This window comes from Ranitomeya imitator, chromosome 5 (genome assembly GCF_032444005.1).
Source record: "Ranitomeya imitator isolate aRanImi1 chromosome 5, aRanImi1.pri, whole genome shotgun sequence".
Classification (NCBI taxonomy): Eukaryota; Metazoa; Chordata; class Amphibia; order Anura; family Dendrobatidae; genus Ranitomeya; species Ranitomeya imitator.
Window position 1 is genome coordinate 419,986,633 of NC_091286.1, and position 21,424 is coordinate 420,008,056.

General features: G+C 43.8%; 1 protein-coding gene across 1 annotated transcript in view; it reads right to left on the reverse strand.

The window, feature by feature from the left end:
• Window positions 1–546: 546 nt before the first annotated feature.
• The window catches only part of DYNLT2B (dynein light chain Tctex-type 2B), a 38,023-nt gene continuing 17,145 nt past the window's right edge, over window positions 547–21,424 (reverse strand). Inside the window, exons 3-5 of the mRNA XM_069727070.1 lie at window positions 19,495–19,564; window positions 3,109–3,172; window positions 547–720 (exon numbers count right to left, since the gene is read on the reverse strand). Of these exons, the coding sequence (XP_069583171.1) occupies window positions 673–720; window positions 3,109–3,172; window positions 19,495–19,564 (182 nt within the window). The 3' untranslated portion in view covers window positions 547–672. The remainder of the gene's footprint in view (window positions 721–3,108; window positions 3,173–19,494; window positions 19,565–21,424) is intronic.

The following is a 21,424-nucleotide window of genomic DNA, read 5'->3' on the forward strand; positions in this document are numbered from 1 at the left end:
GCTACTTTCACACTAGCGTTGTGACGTCCGTCGCAATGCGTCATTTTGGAGAAAAAAAAACGCATCCTGCAAAGTTGCCCGCAGGATGCATTTTTTTCTCCATAGACTTGCGTGTGACGGATGCGTCGTGTTTTGACGGACCGTCGGCACAAAAAAACATTCCATGTAACTTTTTTTGTGCGACGTGTCCGCCATTTCCGACCGCGCATACGCGGCCAGAACTCCGCCCCCTCCTCCCTAGACATTACAATGGGGCAGTGGATGCGTGGAAAAAATGCATCCGCTGCCCCGTTGTTCATTTATTTCACAACGTCCGTCGGTACGTCGGGCCGACGCATGGCGACAGCCCCGTACCGACGCTAGTGTGAAAGTAGCCTTAGAAGGAAGATTTTCCCTGTAGAATACAGAGTAAATTCAGAAAGACCATGGCAGATGGAGCAAAGTTCGTAAAATGGGTAATTCTAATGAGTGATTACATGGAAGTATTTCAAATGTTACTCACTGACATTGCTGGCATTCTATAATTGATCAGAATATATGCATGAATGCATTCAGAAAATGTTTATTATGTATTATAACAAATATATAAAAATATTTACAATGGAAAACCGCTCTCCATTTCTTGACTTCTTGGAATATTTGTAATATATGTAAATTGTACAGTACGTCTTCTTAGTAATAGAAACATCCAAACGCAGCCGCAACACAAAATAAGTATTCCTAAAAAACACAAAATAGATAATTATAACAAAGTTTATATATCGTCAACATTTCAGTTAACAATTCAGAGGAGACTTGTACAGACAATATCAGACATTACAGAGTTATGCAAAGCTCAACAACTCAAACAAGAGGAGCGAGAGCCCACGAGAGATTATAATTCAGGATGAGCAGACCCTTGGAAGTTTGGGGTCTGTTACTAAACCCAAACTTTAGTCCAAAGTTCAGTTTGGGAGTTGGATAATCTCTCGAGGAAACAGTGGTGACAAACTAAAACGTGCTTCTTCTGAGCAATGGTCCGGCCATTTTATACACGCAGCGGGTAGTGCGCATAAACTTACAAGAGCCACTTAACAGCTATTATCTATGTATGCATAGAGTGCAAGAAAAATGAAGGAATAATGTACAAGGGATGAACGAGAGAAGAATTGTACAATGTAATTGCCTGGCCTGATAAGGGCACAATCAGCCTGATTGTTTAGGGGTAGCACATTCCAGAGAAGTGGGGCAGCTTGTGAAAAGTCTTGGAGAAGGGTGTGGTAGGTTTGGATTATGGATATTAGTGGAGTGCAAGGACAGGGTGGTAGACTGGGATGAAGGAGAAGATAAGGAACAGTAAAGAGGGTTATAGGTGAGCATGATAATTGTAATCTAGATACAATGGGCAATCAGGACTTTTGGCAAAGGGTAGAGTCAATAGGTCTTTTTTCACCTAGCCTCTTCCCCCAAAGACATTAATAAAAGCTAACTAACTAAACAGACCCAAACCCCTAAATAGTCAGATCCCAGACCAGACTCCTCAATCAAACTCCCTTTTTAGCAATCTAAATAAAAAAAGACAATAAAACAGTATAGACATTTACAAGGCAACAATGATAACAAAATCCACTCCGATCCTAAAATCAGAACCTTTTAATTTTGATTAGAACAGTAAATCAATCAGTCTTCAGATAAGACCTCCTGAATTAGTTCAGACTCCAGACTAAATCCCAGAGTCCAAAACCAGACCAGGCACACAAATTACTTTAGACCCGGATCAGATTCCTAATTTAATTAAAACCCCAGAGCACTAAATTAATCAGACCCCAGACCGGACTCCTGGAGTCTGACTGGGTTTATTCAAATTTCTACTGTATCATTATTAGGGGACGTTAAAGGTACCGTCACATTTAGCGACGCTGCAGTGATCTAGACAACGATGCCGATCGCTGCAGCATCGTTGTGTGGTCGCTGGAGAGCTGTCACACAGACAGCTCTCCAGCGATCAACTATGCGAAGTCCCCTGATAACCAGGGTAAACATCGGGTTACTAAGCGCAGGGCCGCGCTTAGTAACCCGATGTTTACTCTGGTTACCAGCGTAAACGTAAAAAAACCAAACACTACATACTTACATTCCGGTGTCTGTCCCCCGGCGCTCTGCTTCTCTGCACTGACTGTGAGCGCCAGCCGGAAAGCACAGCTGTGACGTCACCGCTGTGCTCTGCTTTCCGGCTGGCGCTTACACAGTGCAGAGAAGCACAGCGCCGGGGGACAGACACCGGAATGTAAGTATGTAGTGTTTGGTTTTTTTAACGTTTACGCTGGTAACCAGGGTAAACATCGGGTTACTAAGCGCGGCCCTGCGCTTAGTAACCCGATGTTTACCCTGGTTACCAGTGAAGACATCGCTGAATCAGCGTCATACACGCCGATTCAGCGATGTCTGCGGGAGTCCAGCGACGAAATAAAGTTCTGGACTTTCTGCTCCGACCAACGATGGCACAGCAGGATCCTGATCGCTGCTGCCTGTCAAACTCAACGATATCGCTAGCCAGGACGCTGTAACGTCACGGATCGCTAGCGATATCGATCAGTGTGAAGGTACCTTAACACAAATGTATTTTCATTCTGAGTGTGGTGTTTGTTAAGGGCAGTACGGTGGCTCAGTGGTTAGCACAGCAGCCTTGCAGCGCTGGAGTCCTGGGTTCAAACCCCACCAAGGACAACATCTGCAAAGAGTTGCATGGGTTTCCTCCGGGTTCTCCAGTTTCATCCCACATTCCAAAGACATATTGATAGGGAACCTAGATTGTGAGCCCCATAGGGGACAGTGATGATAATGTGTGCAAACTGTAAAGCGCTGCGGAATATGTTAGCGCTATATAAAAATAAAGATTATTATTGTGAAAAAAGATTACCTTGCATGGCCAACACTCGGACCAATGTTAGCCTATGTGCTAGTGCACACGAGCCAACTGCAAGTGTTCAATTTCTGTTAAACCACAGCCTCACAAACAAATGTTTATTTCAGTCACTAGATCTTGGAATGAAAATAAGTGAATAAAATGAACTTTTGGTCATGGGAAAACACCTTTATGTGAGAAATTCCCTAAGAAATAAATCTTACATTCATGAAGACCTCTTCTGCATAGTTATCAGTATCAGCATCCCAGAAGCATCTAGCGGCCATTCTGAAAAACAAAATACATAGGATTAACATAGGAGTAAATGTCAGGTTAAACTGCACAACAAGTCGCCCTACTCCTATTATAATTATAAAAAGTTACATGTCACCATCGCTAACGACATATGAGTGCGTCCCCATCGCTAACGACCTATGCTACGCACTTCCAATACTAATCGTCCTAGAAGATATGGAAGCAATATACGCGTAAAGGTATATATAAAGAATGATCCTTTAACCCCTTCCCGACCTGTGACACAGCGTATGCGTCATGAAAGTCGGTGCCAATCCGACCTGTGACGCATATGCTGTGTCACAGAATGATCGCGTCCCTGCAGATCGGGTGAAAGGGTTAACTCCAACTTCACCCGATCTGCAGGGACAGGGGGAGTGGTAGTTTAGCCCAGGGGGGGTGGCTTCACCCCCCCGTGGCTACGATCGCTCTGATTGGCAGTTTCACTTTCAACAGCCAATCAGAGCGATTTGTAATATTTCACCTAAAAAACGGGTGAAATATTACAATCCAGCCATGGCCGATGCTGCAATATCATCGGCCATGGCTGGAAATACTAATGTGCACCCACCCCACCCCACCGATCGCCCCCCCAGCCCCCCGATCTGTGCAGCGCTCCCCTCCGTCCAGTGCTCCGCTCCCCCGTCCTCCAGTCCGCTCCCCCGTCCTCCAGTCCGCTCCCCGTGCTCCAATCACACCCCCCGTGCTCCAATGAAACCCCCCCGTGCTCCGATCCCCCCCCCGCACAGCGATCCCCCCCGTGCTCCGATCCACCCCCCCGCGCTCCGATCCACCCCCCTGCACAGCGATCCCCCACCCCGTGCTCCAATCCACCCGCACGCACACCGATCCTCATCCATGCTCCGACGCCCCCCCCCCCCGTGCTCCGACGCCCCCCCCCGTGCCCTGATCTCCCCCCCCCCCCTTATACTTACCGAGCCTGCCGGTGTCCGTCTTCTTTCCCGGGCGCCGCCATCTTCCAAAATGGCGGGCGCATGTGCAGTGCGCCCGCCAGATTCGTTCCAGAGTGAATTTTGATCACTGAGATATAACCTATCTCAGTGATCAAAATAAAAAAAATAGTAAATGACCCCCCCCCCTTTGTCACCCCCATAGGTAGGGACAATAAAAAAATAAATAATTTTTTTTTCCACTAAGGTTGGGGTAAGAATTAGGGGTAGGGTTAGGGTTTGGGATGTGCACACGTATTCTGGTCCTCTGCGGATTTTTCCGCAGAGGATTTGATAAATCCGCAGTGCTAAACCGCTGTGGATTTACTACGGTTTTTCTGCGCATTTCACTGCGGTTTTACAACTGCGATTTTCTATTTGAGCAGTTGTAAAACCACTGCGGAATCCGCAGAAAGAAGCGACATGCTGCGGAATGTAAACCGCTGCGTTTCCGTGCAGTTTTTCCGCAGCATGTGTACAGCGATTTTTGTTTCCCATAGGTTTACATTGAACTGTAAACTCATGGGAAACTGCTGCGGATCCGCAGCGTTTTCCGCAGCGTGTGCACATACCTTTAGAATTAGGCTATGTGCACACGGTGCGGATTTGGCTGCGGATTCGCAGCAGTGTTCCATCAGGTTTGCAGTTCCATGTAAACATATGGAAAACCTAATCCGCTGTGCCCATGGTGCGGAAAATACCGCGCTGAAACGCTGTGTTGTATTTTCCGCAGCATGTCAATTCTTTGTGCGGATTCCGCAGCGTTTTACACTTGTTCCTCAATAGGAATCCACAGGTGAAATCCGCACAAAAAACACTGGAAATCCGCGGAAAATCCGCAGGTAAAACGCAGTGCCTTTTACCCGCGGATTTTTCAAAAATGGTGCTGAAAAATCTCATACGAATCCGCAACGTTGGCACATAGCCTTAGGGTTAGGGTTGGGTTGGAATTAGGGTTGTGGTTAGGGGTGTGTTGGGGTTAGGGTTGTGATTAGGGTTATGGCTACAGTTGGGATAAGGTTTAGGGGTGTGTTGGAGTTAGAATTGAGGGGTTTCCACTGTTTAGGCACATCAGGGGGTCTCCAAACGCAACATGGCGCCACCATTGATTCCAGCCAATCTTGTATTCAAAAAGTCAAATGGTGCTCCCTCACTTCCGAGCCCCGACGTGCGCCCAAACAGTGGTTTACCCCCACATATGGGGTACCAGCATACTCAGGACAAACTGCGCAACAATTACTGGGGTCCAATTTCTCCTGTTACCCTTGAGAAAATAAAAAAATGCTTGCTAAAACATCATTTTTGAGGAAAGAAAAATGATTTTTTATTTTCACGGCTCTGCGTTGTAAACGTCTGTGAAGCACTTGGGGGTTCAAAGTGCTCAGCACATATCTAGATAAGTTCCTTGGGGGGTCTAGTTTCCAAAATGGGGTCACTTGTGGGGGGTTTCTACTGTTTAGGCACACCAGGGGCTCTGCAAACGCAACGTGACGTCCGCAGACCATTCCATCAAAGTCTGCATTTCAAAAGTCACTACTTCCCTTCTGAGCCCCGACGTGCGCCCAAACAGTGGTTTACCCCCACACATGGGGTATCGGCGTACTCAGGAGAAACTGGACAACAACTTTTGGGGTCCAATTTCTCCTGTAACCCGTGGGAAAATAAAAAATTCTGGGCTAAAAAATTATTTTTGAGGAAAGAAAACGTATTTATTATTTTCACGGCTCTGCGTTATAAGCTTCTGTAAAGCACTTGGGGGTTCAAAGTGCTCACCACATACAGTGGGGCAAAAAAGTATTTAGTCAGTCAGCAATAGTGCAAGTTTCACCACTTAAAAAGATGAGAGGCGTCTGTAATTTACATCATAGGTAGACCTCAACTATGGGAGACAAACTGAGAAAAAAAAAAATCCAGAAAATCACATTGTCTGTTTTTTTAACAATTTATTTGCATATTATGGTGGAAAATAAGTATTTGGTCAGAAACAAACAATCAAGATTTCTGGCTCTCACAGACCTGTAACTTCTTCTTTAAGAGTCTCCTCTTTCCTCCACTCATTACCTGTAGTAATCGCACCTGTTTAAACTTGTTATCAGTATAAAAAGACACCTGTGCACACCCTCAAACAGTCTGACTCCAAACTCCTCTATGGTGAAGACCAAAGAGCTGTCAAAGGACACCAGAAACAAAATTGTAGCCCTGCACCAGGCTGGGAAGACTGAATCTGCAATAGCCAACCAGCTTGGAGTGAAGAAATCAACAGTGGGAGCAATAATTAGAAAATGGAAGACATACAAGACCACTGATAATCTCCCTTGATCTTGGGCTCCACGCAAAATCCCACCCCGTGGGGCCAGAATGATCACAAGAACGGTGAGCAAAAATCCCAGAACCACGCGGGGGGACCTAGTGAATGAACTGCAGAGAGCTGGGACCAATGTAACAAGGCCTACCATAAGTAACACACTACGCCATCATGGACTCAGATCCTGCAGTGCCAGACGTGTCCCACTGCTTAAGCCAGTACATGTCCGGGCCCGTCTGAAGTTTGCTAGAGAGCATTTGGATGATCCAGAGGAGTTTTGGGAGAATGTCCTATGGTCTGATGAAACCAAACTGGAACTGTTTGGTAGAAACACAACTTGTCGTGTTTGGAGGAAAAAGAATACTGAGTTGCATCCATCAAACACCATACCTACTGTAAAGCATGGTGGTGGAAACATCATGCTTTGGGGCTGTTTCTCTGCAAAGGGACCAGGACGACTGATCCGGGTACATGAAAGAATGAATGGGGCCATGTATCGTGAGATTTTGAGTGCAAACCTCCTTCCATCAGCAAGGGCACTGAAGATGAAACGTGGCTGGGTCTTTCAGCATGACAATGATCCAAAGCACACCGCCAGGGCAACGAAGGAGTGGCTTCGTAAGAAGCATTTCTAGGTCCTGGAGTGGCCTAGCCAGTCTCCAGATCTCAACCCTATAGAAAACCTTTGGAGGGAGTTGAAAGTCCGTGTTGCCAAGCGAAAAGCCAAAAACATCACTGCTCTAGAGGAGATCTGCATGGAGGAATGGGCCAACATACCAACAACAGTGTGTGGCAACCTTGTGAAGACTTACAGAAAACGTTTGACCTCTGTCATTGCCAACAAAGGATATATTACAAAGTATTGAGATGAAATTTTGTTTCTGACCAAATACTTATTTTCCACCATAATATGCAAATAAATTGTTAAAAAAACAGACAATGTGATTTTCTGGATTTTTTTTTCTCAGTTTGTCTCCCATAGTTGAGGTCTACCTATGATGTAAATTACAGACGCCTCTCATCTTTTTAAGTGGTGGAACTTGCACTATTGCTGACTGACTAAATACTTTTTTGCCCCACTGTATCTAGATAAGTTTCTTTGGGGGTCTAGTTTCCAAAATGGGGTCACTTGTGGGGGGTTTCTACTGTTTAGGCACACCAGGGGCTCTGCAAACGCAACGTGACGCCCGCAGACCATTCCATCAAAGTCTGCATTTCAAAAGTCACTTCTTCCCTTCTGAGCCCCGACGTGTGCCCAAACAGTGGTTTACCCCCACACAAAGGGTATCAGCTTACTCAGGAGAAACTGGACAACAACTTTTTTGGTCCAATTTCCCCTGTAACCCTTGGGAAAATAAAAAATTCTGGGCTAAAAAATTATTTTTGAGGAAAGAAAACGTATTTATTATTTTCACTGCTCTGTGTTATGAACTTCTGTGAAGCACTTGGGGGTTCAAAGTGCTCACCTCACATCTAGATAAGTTCCTTTCGGGGTCTAGTTTCCAAAATGGGGTCACTTGTGGGGGGTTTCTACTGTTTAGCCACATCAGGGGCTCTGCAAACGCAACGTGACGCCCGCAGAGCATTCCATCAAAGTCTGCATTTCAAAACGTCACTACTTCACTTCCGAGCCCTGGCATGTGCCCAAACAGTGGTTTACCCCCACATATGGGGTATCAGCGTACTCAGGTGAAACTGGACAACAACTTTTGGGGTCAAATTTCTCCTGTTACCCTTTTTATTTTATTTTCATGGCTCTGCGTTATAAACTTCTGTGAAGCACTTGAGGGTTCAAAGTGCTCACCACACATCTAGATTAGTTCCTTTGGGGGTCTAGTTTCCAAAATGGGGTCATTTGTGGGGGATCTCCAATGTTTAGGCACACAGGGGCTCTTTAAACGCAACATGGTGTCCGCTAATGATTGGAGCTAATTTTCCATTTAAAAAGCCAAATGGCGTGCCTTCTCTTCTGAGCCCTGCCGTGCGCCCAAACAGTGGTTTACCCCCACATATGGGGTATCTGCGTACTCAGGACAAACTGGACAACAACATTTGTGGTCCAATTTCTCCTATTACCATTGGCAAAATAGGAAATTCCAGGCTAAAAAATCATTTTTGAGAAAAGAAAAATTATTTTTTATTTTCATGGCTCTGCATTATAAACTTCTGTGAAGCACCTGGGGGTTTAAAGTGCTCAGTATGCATCTAGATAAGTTCCTTGGGGGGTCTAGTTTCCAAAATGGGGTCACTTGTGGGGGAACTCCATTGCATAGGCACACAGGGGCGCTCCAAATGCGACATGGTGTCCGCTAACAATTGGAGCTAATTTTCCATTCAAAAAGTCAAAAGGCGTGCCTTCCCTTCCGAGCCCTGCCTTGTGCCCAAACAGTGGTTTACCCCCACATATGAGGTATCGGCGTACTCGGGAGAAATTGCTCAACAAATTTTAGGATCCATTTTATCCTATTGCCCATGTGAAAATGAAAAAATTGAGGCGAAAAGAAATTTTTTGTGAAAAAAAAGTACTTTTTCATTTTTACGGATCAATTTGTGAAGCACCTGAGGGTTTAAAGTGCTCACTAGGCATCTATATAAGTTCCTTGGGGGGTCCAGTTTCCAAAATGGGGTCACTTGTGGGGGAGCTCCAATGTTTAAGCACACAGGGTCTCTCCAAACGCGACATGGTGTCCGCTAACGATGGAGATAATTTTTCATTCAAAAAGTCAAATGGCGCTCCTTCCCTTCCGAGCCTTACCATGTGCCCAAACAGTGGTTTACCCCCACATGTGAGGTATCGGTGTACTCAGGAGAAATTGCCAAACAAATTTTAGAATCCATTTTATCCTGTTGTCCATGTGAAAATGAAAAAATTGAGGCTAAAATAATTTTTTTGTGAAAAAAAAGTACTTTTTCATTTTTACGGATCAATTTGTGAAGCACCTGGGGGTTTAAAGTGCTCACTATGCATCTAGATAAGTTCCTTGGGGCGTCTAGTTTCCAAAATGGGGTCACTTGTGGGGGAGCTCCAATTTTTAGGCACACGGGGGCTCTCCAAACGTGACATGGTGTCCGCTAAAGAGTGGAGCCAATTTTTCATTCAAAAAGTCAAATGGCGCTCCTTCCCTTCCAAACCCTGCCGTGCGCCCAAACAGTGGTTTACCCCCACATATGAGGTATCAGCGTACTCAGGACAAATTGGACAACAACTTTCGTGGTTCAGTTTCTCTTTTTACCATTCGGAAAATAAAAAAATTGTTGCTGAAAGATCATTTTTGTGACTAAAAAGTTAAATGTTCATTTTTTCCTTTCATGTTGCTTCTGCTGCTGTGAAGCACCTGAAGGGTTAATAAACTTCTGGAATGTGGTTTTGTGCACCTTGAGGGGTGCAGTTTTTAGAATGGTGTCACTTTTGGGTATTTTCAGCCATATAGACCCCTCAAACTGACTTCAAATGTGAGGTGGTCCCTAAAAAAAATGGTTTTGTAAATTTCGTTGTAAAAATGAGAAATCGCTGGTCAAATTTTAACCCTTATAACTTCCTAGCAAAAAAAAATTTTGTTTCCAAAATTGTGCTGATGTAAAGTAGACGTGTGGGAAATGTTATTTATTAACTATTTTGTGTCACATAACTCTCTGGTTTAACAGAATAAAAATTCAAAATGTGAAAATTGCGAAATTTTCAAAATTTTCGCCAAATTTCCGTTTTTATCACAAATAAACACAGAATTTATTGACCTAAATTTACCACTAACATGAAGCCCAATATGTCACGAAAAAACAATCTCAGAACCGCTAGGATCCATTGAAGCGTTCCCGAGTTATTACTTCATAAAGAGACACTGGTCAGAATTGCAAAAAACGGCAAGGTCTTTAAGGTCAAAATAGGCTGGGTCATGAAGGGGTTAATAAACAGACAATAGATACAAATAAACATTTAAAAATTGGGAGAAGTATAAAGAGTACAAACAGCACCAAGGTAATCAATTAATTATAGCCACATATTTCATAATATATAGTGGCAGACAGATTACACAACCAATCAGGTAAATCCTATCAATTGTCTTGGTACTCTGTTCCCCTCTTGGGACCCTACATTTGTCAGAGCGGCCATGACAGAGTGCATTGGGCTCTGGACTCCATATTGTTTACTATGACCGGCATGCTTCTATGTTCTGGAACCTTCTCACTATCTGATTTAGAATGCACTACTGTTACCCATAGTATTATCTATACCTGAGTGAGTTCCTATAAGACTGTATGTCTGTCCTTATGCACGTAGCACTTTGTGAGTGCCCCCTATTGTATATTGGTTGTGCAATCTGTCTGCCACTATATATTATGAAATATGTGACTATAATTATTTTATTAACTTTGTGCTGTGTGTACTCCTTATATTTCTCCCAGTTTTTAATTGTGCTTTCTATTTGTATCCATTGTCTGTTTAGTAACGTATCATACTTTATATACAGGTGCTTCTCTCTAAATTGAAATAAATTAACTTTTTGATGATATTCTAGTTCTTCAATACAAAAAGTGAATCTCATATTATATAGAATCATTACAGACAGTGATCTGTTAATGTTGATGATTATGAATGAAAACCCAAAAATCATTATCTCAGTAAATTAGAATACTTTATAACACCAGCTTGAAAAATGATTTTAAAATCCAAAATGTTGACCTACTGAAATGTATGTTCAGTAAATGCACTCAATACTTGGTCGGGACTCCTTTTACATCAATTACTGCATCAAAGCGGCGTGGCATGGAGGCGATCAGCCTGTGGCGCTGCTGAGGTGTTATGGAAGCCCAGGTTGCTTTCATAGCAGCCTTCAGCTCGTATGCTTTGTTGAGTCTGGTGTCTCATCTTCCTCTTGATTTTTTAAGGGGTTAAGTTCAGGCGAGTTTGCTGGCCAATCAAGCACCGTGATGATACTGTTGTTTTTAGCCTCTTAACGTCCAATGAAGGGCATAGCCCGTCATGGCCTGGTGTCAGACCCTGCACCAGGACGGGCTATGCCCGTCATGCATTTAAACTGTCACTGCTTGTAAGCACGCTGTACAGTTCAGTGCCAGAGGCACGAGAGAGTTGCAGGGACCCATGCGGTTAGTCCCAGCACCCAGATCGCTGTGATCACACGAGATGCTGAAATATCAGCACTTACTGCCCGATCAATGCAACAGCTCCACTTTGCCAGTGCTTGAGCTTCTGCACTAATAGCCAGGAATGGTGCCAGTGCCGTCCGTGGCTGTTAACCCCCTAATTGCTGGGAAACAAAAGCAATCGCAACATTCAAAAGGGAGGCAGAGGCATGGGAGCTCACTCTGCCTTCAGATCGGCGTCCACGCGACGTCATGGCGCTGGCCCGATCGTTGCCATGGTGACCCGGGGTCGTCATGACAGCCCTCGGGTCACCAAGCTACAGAAAGTTCCTGAGACCATGCTCACAGCATGGTGTCAGAAGCTTTCAGTACAGGTATAATGCTAGTGCATTGCAATGCATTATACCTTCAAAGTGAAAAAAAAAAAAAAATAAATAGTGAAAGTCCCATAAGGGGACAAGGTAAAAGGAAAAAAAAAATATAGGTAAAAAAAAAAAAAAATTACAAAATAATAATGATAAAAAAAATATCCACCAATAAATACACATTTTTATGTAAAAAAATAAATAAACCAAATAAGTACACGTTTGGTATCGCCACGTCCGGAACAATCCGATCTATAAAAGTGTCATGCTAGTTAAGCCCTTCAGTGAACGCTGTAAAAAATAAAAAAAAAACAAAAAAAAAAATCAAAAAACACAAAAGTAGCTAACTATGCTTTTTCATCATACCGCTTGGAAAAAGTGGAATAAAATGCAATCAGAAAGACGGATGTAAATACAAATAGTATCACTGAAAATGCCATCTTGTTCCGCAAAAAATCAAGCCGCTATGCAACTTCATCAGCAGAAAAATAAAAAAGTTATAGCTCTCAGAATAAAACAATGCAAATTTTTTTTTCTATAATAGTTTTTATGTAAAAGCACCAAAACATAAAAAAAATATATAAATGGGGTATCGCTGTAATCATACTGACCCGAAGAATAAGGCTGCCTTATCAATTTTACCACACGCAGAACGGGGGAAAAAAAATTCCTGAATTGCTGGTTTTTGTTCATTCTGCCTCCACAAAAATTGTAATAGAAAGTGATCAAAAAATGTCATGTGCCCGAAAATGGTACCAATAAAAAGGACAACTTGTCCCGCAAAAATCAAGCCAGCACATGACTCTGTGGGCGGAAATATGGAAAAATTATAGCTCAAAATATGGTGATGCAAAAACTTCTTGCAAAAAAAAAAGCGTCTTTTAGTGTGTGACAGCAGCCAAACATAAAAAACCCAATATAAATCTGGTATCGCTGTAATCGCACCGACCCGAAGAATAAAAGTCACCTAATCACTTATACCGCACGAGGAACGGCATAAAAAAATAAAAAAATAAAACCAATTCTTCACCTGCTGTTAATTTGTTCATTCTGCCTCCCAAAGATCGCAGTAAGGCTTGTCGCACATTTATCCTGCACTGAGCGCTTGGTTTCCGTGTAAGTCTCTTAAATACGTGATTCAGACAGAACCGCTGGCGGAAGATTCCCTGTAAATGAGGCAGATGGAGGCACTGTGAAAGCCATAGGACCTGTGATCCGGCAGTGTCAGTCTTTTTAGGCGTGCATAAAAACGCGGTCCCCCATAGTTTTGTGCACCTCGGAAAGGAAGGTCAACGCTGAACAGAGTAACTCTGCTGCCTCATTATAGTGATTGGATCCCTTGGCAGTTTCATCGGTCATGTCTGTCAGAGATTTAGATGGAAACCCCAAAGTAAGTGGTCAGCATAGAGCACCGGATGAATGTGATCCCAAACGTTCTGAAAAACGTTCCCAGTTCCCACTCAGGTCCATCATCTATTAATGGAAATTTAGGGGGCTTCCACATTACTGGTAGCACAAAGCCTCTGGAAAAGGAAAATGGCTCATTGCCCCCAAAAGGAAATTCAGCGAATTCTGCGCTCCCAAATACAAATGCCTCCCTTCTGAGCCCTAGTGTACATAAACCACCTTTAGCGTTTACATTTGGCAGGGGTATAATTTCCAAAATGGAGTCACTTGGGGGGGTGGGAGGGATTCTGCTCTCTAGCACACTTATATGGTGTCAGTATACTATTCTAGGAAAATCTGCTCTCCGGGAGGCAAATAGCGCTCCATCCCTACCGAGACTCTCTGTATGACTACGCAGTCCTGTACAGCTACACATGGGGTGTTTCTATATTCAGCAGAAATTGTGGGACAAATTTTACCCACTTCTTGTGTGAAAATGTTAAATCTGGGGCTAAAACAACATTTTTGTGGTAACAATGTAATTATTTTTTCTTCACTGCCCAATAGTATAAAATTCTGTGACCCAACAATGGTGTCAAAATGATCACTGCACCCCTAGATTAATTCATCAAGAGGTGTATTTTATAAAATGGGGTCACTTATTAGGAGTCCTTCTGTTCTGGCACCTCAGGTGCTCTCCCAGTGGGTCATGACACACTCAAACCATAAGGCCGGCGTCACACTGGCGTTTAAAACGGCCGAGTGCAATGCAATTAAAAAAAAAAAAATAATCTCATTGCACTCGGACCAAAGTTAACATATGGGGCCGCTCCCAGCAGCCAACTTTTTGTCGGCCGTTTTCCTAGGTCCGAGACAATCGCAGCATGCTGCGATTGTCTTGGACCGAGGAAAACTCTCGGCTCACTCGCACCCATATAAGCCTATGGGTGCGAGTGAGACAGCGCACACCACTCGGATAACATCCGAGTGATGTGCGCTATAAGCGGACCCCAGCAATGGAGGAGATGGAGAAATTTATTTCTCCGCCTCCTCCGCAGCTGTGCTCCGATCCTCCCTGTGCGAGAGAATGGGAGCACAGACGCATGACACTCGGCTCCTGCTATGCTGCGAACAGGAGCTGAGTGTCATCAGCATATCGCATCCGATGTTCTCGCATCGGATGCAATACGCTAGTGTGACACCGGCCTAATAGTAAAATCTGCACTATAATATGGCACTCCATCCCTTTTGAGCTCTGCACTGTGTCTCAAAAGTAGTTTTCACCCACACATGGGGTATTGGCACACTCGGGAGTAATTGCAATAACATATATTGGGTTCCATTTTCTCCTGTTACCCTTGAGAAAATAAAAAATGTGGGGCTAAAAGCAAAATTTTGCGGGAAAAATGTGATTTTTCTTTTTTTTAATGTACTTAGCTCTGTTATAAACTTCTGTAAAGCACCTGGTGGGTCAAGTTGCTCACCACACATCATGATAAGTTCCATGAGGGGTCTAGTTTCCAAAATGGTATCACTTGTTTGTGGGTTGCACTGTTTAGGCACATCAGTCGCCCTTCAAAAGTGACATGGCTTCCGCTCTTGATTCCAGCCAATTTTGTGGTCAAAAAGTCAAATCTTGTTCCTTCCCTTCCGGGTCCTGCCGTGCGCCTAAACAGTGGTCTTTCTCCACACATGGGGTATCGGCATACTCAGAAGAAATTGCGCAACAATTTTTGGGGTCCATTTTCTCCTTTTACCTTTGTTAAAATAGAAAAATTGGTGCTAAAAGAAAAAAAAAAAGTGGTTTTTAATTTTCACGGCTCTACATTATAAATTTATGTTAAAGGGAACCTGTCACCCCGTTTTTTCAGATTGAGATATAAATACTGTTAAATAGGGCCTGCGCTGTGCGTTACTATAGTGTATGTAGTGTACCCTGATTCCCCACCTATGCTGAGAAATACATTACCAAAGTCGCCGTTTTCGCCTGTCAATCAGGCTGGTCAGGTCAGGTGGGCGTGGTGACATCGCTCTATTCTTCCCCAGCTTTCCGTTGGTGGCGTAGTGGTGTGCGCATGTCGCAGTGACGAATCCACTGCGCGCACGTGAAGAAGCAGCGCGCGATCTGCGCTGTTACCCCCTGTCATCGGTGGGGGCGGCCATCTTCCTGGGGCCGCGCGTGTGCAGATGGAGTGCTCTGCTGCACGGGGCTTCAGGAAAATGGCCGCGGGATGCCGCGCGTGCGCAGAAGAGATCGCGGCGGCCATTTTCCCAAAGCCGAGTTTGCATCTCGGCTTTGGGAAAATTTACTTCGGACACAATTTTTTCAATTTTGTCAAGTGTAGTAGCAGAAAATAAACAACAATATTAGTTGTGTGATTTCTCCTGAGTATGCTGATACCCCATGTGTGGAGGAAGACCACTCTTTAGGCGCACAGCAGGACACGGAAGGGAAACTCGGCTTTGGGAAAATGGCCGCCGCGATCTCTTCTGCGCACGCGCGCAGTGGATTCGTCACTGCGACATGCGCACACCACTACGCCACCAACAGAAAGCTGGGGAAGAAAAGAGCGATGTCACCATGCCCACCTGACCTGACCAGCCTGAACAACAGGCGAAAACGGCGACTTTGGTAATGTATTTCTCAGCATAGGTGGGGAATCAGGGTACACTACATACACTATAGTAACGCACAGCGCAGGCCCTATTTAACAGTATTTATTTCTCAATCTGAAAAAACGGGGTGACAGGTTCCCTTTAAAGGGAATGTGTCACCCCCCAGGCGTTTTTAACTAAAAGAGCCACCTTGTACAGCACTAATGCTGCATTCTGTCAAGGTGGCTCTTTTAGTTCGGGTCCCTGCAAACGCTGAAATAATCGCTTTTATAATGTGCCCCTCATACCTGAATTTGTCAGGGCGGCATGTCTTTTCCCCCCTGACACAAACGCCTCCCAGCCGTCACTCAGGGCCTCTGCGCACCGGGCGCCACCTCAATTTCCTTCCTGAACGTCCCCGGCACCAGCGCTGTAAGTTCAAAGGGCAGCGCAAACAGCGCATGCCCGAAAAAAAACTTACAGCGCAGGCGCCGGGGACGTTCAGGAAGGAAATGGAGGTGGCGTGCGGAGGCCCTGAGTGACGGCTGGGAGGCGTTTGTGTCAGGAAGGAAAAGACATGCCGCCCTGACAAATTCAGGTATGAGGGGCACATTATAAAAGCGATTATTTCAGCGTTTGCAGGGACCCGAACTAAAAGAGCCACCTTGACAGAATGCAGCATTAGTGCTGCACAAGGTGGCTCTTTTAGTTAAAACCGCCTTGGGGGGGGGGAAGGGGGTGGGGGTGACAGGTTCCCATTAAGCAATTGGGGGATCGGGGTGCTCAAAAACTTCTAGATAAGTCCCTTGAGGGGGTCTAGTTTCCAAAATGGGATCACATGTGGGGGTCTCCACTGTTTAGGCACATCAGGTTCTCTCCAAACGCGACATGGCATTCGCTCTCGAGTCGATTCCAGCCAATTTTACGTTCAAAACTTCAAATGGTGCTCCTTCCCTTCCGTGTCCTGCTGTGCGCCTAAAGAGTGGTCTTCCTCCACACATGGGGTATCAGCATACTCAGGAGAAATCACACAACTAATATTGTTGTTTATTTTCTGCTACTACACTTGACAAAATTGAAAAAATTGTGTCCGAAGTAAAATTTTTGTGAAAAAAAGTTAAATGTTCATTTTTTCCTTCGACATTGCTTCAGTTCTTGTGAAGCATCTGAAGGGTTAATAAACTTCTTGAATGTGCTTTTGAACACCTTGAGGGGTGCAACTTTTAGAATGGTGTCACTTTTGGGTATTTTCTGTCATATAGGTCCCCAAAGTCTCTTCAAATGTGAGGTTATTTATTAACTATTGTGTGACATAACGCTCTGATTTAGGGGCATAAAAATTTTGAAAATTGTGAAACAATCTTTACAAGACTGCGATTAGCACGGTTGCTTGTGAACCTTTTTCTACCACACTTTCTCCTTCCACTCAACCTTCCATTAATATACCTCTGTGAACAGCTAGCTTCTTTAGCAATGACCTTTTGTGGCTTACCCTCCTTGTCGAGTGCGTCAATGACTGCCTTCTAGACATCTGTCAAGTCAGCAGTCTTCCCCATGATTGTGGAGCCTACTGAAACAGACTAAAGGTACCGTCACACTAGACGATATCGCTAGCGATCCGTGACGTTTCAGCGTCCTCGCTAGCGATATCGTCCAGTGTGACAGGCAGCAGCGATCAGGCCCCTGCTGTGATGTCACTGGTCGGGGAAGAAAGTCCAGAACTTTATTTGGTCGCTGGACTCCCCACAGACATCGCTGAATCGGCGTGTGTAACACCGATTCAGCGATGTCTTCACTGGTAACCAGGGTAAACATCGGGTAACTAAGCGCAGGGCTGCGCTTAGTAACCCGATGTTTACCCTGGTTACCATCCTAAAAGTAAAAAAAAACAAACAGTACATACTTACCTACAGCTGTCTGTCCTCCAGCGCTGTGCTCTGCACTCCTCCTGCACTGACTGTGAGCGTCGGTCAGCCGGAAAGCAGAGCGGTGACGTCACCGCTCTGCTTTCCGGCCGCTGTGCTCACAGCCAGTACAGGAGGAGAGCAGAGCACAGCGCTGGAGGACAGACGGCTGTAGGTAAGTATGTAGTGTTTGTTTTTTTTTACTTTTAGGATGGTAACCAGGGTAAACATCGGGTAACTAAGCGCGGCCCTGCGCTTAGTTACCCGATGTTTACCCTGGTTACCGGCATCGTTGGTCGCTGGAGAGCTGTCTGTGTGACAGCTCTCCAGCGACCAAACAGCGATGCTGCAGCGATCCGGATCGTTGTCGGTATCGCTGCAGCGTCGCTAAGTGTGACGGTACCTTTAGGGACCTTTTTAAATGCTTAGGAAGCCTTTGTAGATGCTTTTTGTAAATCATTCTGATTTACTGAGATAATGACTTTTTGATTTTCATTGGCTTTAAGCCATAATAATCAACATTAACAGAAATAACCACTTGAAATAGATTACTCTGATTGTAATGACTATATAACATATGAGTTTCACTTTTTGTATTGAACAGAAATAAATTAACTTTTTGATGATTTTCTAATTTAGTGAGAAGCACTTGCATACCATTACGCGTATATTGCTTCCCTATCTTATAGGACAATAGATTATTATAGATTATTACAAGGGATGGAAGGCCTCTCATATGATGAGAGGTTAGAAAAGTTGGGCCTTGTTAGCTTAGAAAAAAGACATCTCAGAGGAGTTCTCATTTACATGTATAAATACATGTGTGGTCAGTACAAACCAATGGCACATGACTTAAGCCTTCCAAATACCATACTAAGGACCAGGGGGCATTCATTACGGGTGGAAGAAAGGCGATTCTAGCAGCTAAATAGGAAAGGGTTCTTTCCAGTTAGAGCAGTCAGACTGTGGAATGCCCTACCACAGGAGGTAGTAATCGCAGACCCTATAACAGCTTTTATAAAGGGCTGGATGATTTCCTCGATACACATAACATTGTGGGTTATAGATAATTTAGTGCCAAAAAATGTACTATTGGTGGAGGAAGGTGGAACTTGATGGACCTAGGTCTTTTTTCAGCCTATGCAACTATAAAATCCCCTACAGCTGACTGGGGCTCCTGAGCTGCATTACTTACATACAGAATGATATGGAGGCAGGATATGGTAAATGCTATTTACTGTACGTACTTAAAGGGGTTGTCTCATCATAGACATTTATTTGATATCCACACATGCCGTAAATATGTCTAGTAGATGTGGCTCCCACCTCTGGCACCTGCATCTATTCTGATTACTGCCATGGCTCCTATGTAGTTCTGAAAGCAAAAAAAAAAGTGTGCTTGGCTGTATGTAGAACTCCCATGTGCAACCGTGAATGAAGAGAGTTGTGACCACCTCTCCAGTCAAAGTGGCTATAGCATTAGTCAGAATAATAGATCGCGGGACTGATAATACAGTAAGAGTCTCCTAGAAGTGGGACCCACATCTATTGGACATTTATGTGCTATCTAAGCTTGCGTACTGGAAAAAAACAGTGTCACAAAGCTCTCTGGATGGTTTACCTATTTTGTTATTTTAATGAATTGATTGAAATAATGAGAACACAATTTTTTCCAATATGGCAGATAATTACAAGTCACTGCACTTACTTCACTCCTTCTCCTCTCTGCTCACCAATAACAACTTGGACCACTATTTTATATCTGTCAAAACCCAGGTCTATAAAAGAAAAAAAAAAAAAACAACAGAAAACACAGATGGTTAAAATGTAACAACTAAATGCATTTTTTGTAAAACTTCTTAGTGACCAGACCTAAAGGGGATGTAACAGGGTGGTCCGACACCTAAAATGACCTTTACAAAAGTGTTTGAGGTGTAAAGATAGATATTTTTTAATTTGCTTTGCTATACAATAACCTGCACGTCTCCTTGTACAGCAAATCCCTAAGTGTTTTTTTTTCCATCACTTCCTGTGACATTTCGAATTAAAGTAGTCTCAAATGAATCGCCATCAGGAGGATGGGGTTACACTCACTTCCCAGTCTAACACCCCTCCTGGAAAAAAATGTCAACGGGGGCAGGCGCTGCAGTCACTTACTACAATTTTTCCATCACTACCCTCTGAAGATGTCCTGATTCCATGGTCCTGATAGAGGCTGAGGTGAGCGCAGCACCAGCACTCTGCTTCTGTCTGTCACAGCTTCTTACTGTGACAAGTGATATCATAAGGAGGAGGAGATAGGTGAAGGGTGAGTGACACCAATCACACCCCACATTTATCACCACCATCAAACTAATTGTCATCACGAAGTGGCGTTGGTGTCACTCACACAGCTTCTATCTGTGCCACCTGATAACAATTCATTTGGGGGCGATGAAAGAAGCTGTGGGGGCGGTGTTGGTGTCACTCATCCTGCTTCTATCTCCACACCCTGATGACAGCCCTATTCACATTAAGAAGTTGCAGTGGAGACAGAAGCAAAGCACTCACCTCTCCCACAGCCTCTATTAACGCCATGGATCCAGGACATCTGCAGAGGGCCACTATGCAAGAAACTGTAATAAATAACTGCACCCCCGAAGATGTCCTGTTCCAGACAGGGTGACAGTGCAGAAAAGGGAGTGCAGCCCCAACCTCATGATGACCTGTTATTTGAGACTCCTCTCCAGCAATACGTCACAAGAAGTGAAGTTTAAAAAAAAACAAAACAACATTTTGGGAATAGCTGGATAGGGAGAAGTGTAGGATATTTAATAATAAAGCAAATGACAAGAGTGCTTAGGGTGTAAAAATAATAAAGCAAATTACAAAAGTGCTTAAAGTGTAAAAATAGAGATGTAAGAAGGACATTTTAGGTAGAATACCACTCCTTTAATGGCTGCAATTTTTATTTAATTTAATTTTTTCATTTTTGCCTTTCTTCTTGTCAGCAGCCTTAATTTATTTTTTCACTGAGCTATATAAGGTTTGTTTTATTTGGCACAAATTAGATTACTTTTTAATGCTGTTTTGGAGTACACATACATTTTTGTTTTGCATTGCAAATAAAGAAAAAAGAATATTTTGAGTTACGGTACTTTTTTTTTTTTTATATAGTTTTATATTTAAATGAAAAAAAAAAAATCAGAGCTAATCAGAGCTGTTCACTTTTTTTGTGGTGGGAACTTCATATTTGTATTACGCCTTTTTATTTTCTGCTGATAATTTATACAAACACACACACACACACACACACGTAAATTCTTTGGGGAACATTTTTTTTTTTTTTTTGCTAATTTTTCGCTCTTTAAATGGAATACCCATAGGAACCTTAGTTACAGGAGTAAACAGCTCACCACAGTGACAGAAGCAACTGGTATTGCTCATCTGGGTCTGCACGGCACATCGAGTGCTTCTGTTCACTGCATAGCATTTACGATGTAGGCGTCTAAAGTTAAGGCATAAATGGTAATAAACCGTTTCTCTCTTCTCCCTAGGATCCCAGTTTATGTCTGACAGCCAGGGATCAGACCTGCTTCTGCTAGATTGCAATGTAAATTGACAATGGCATGGAGTTAAAGCCCAGGATCAAGCACAGT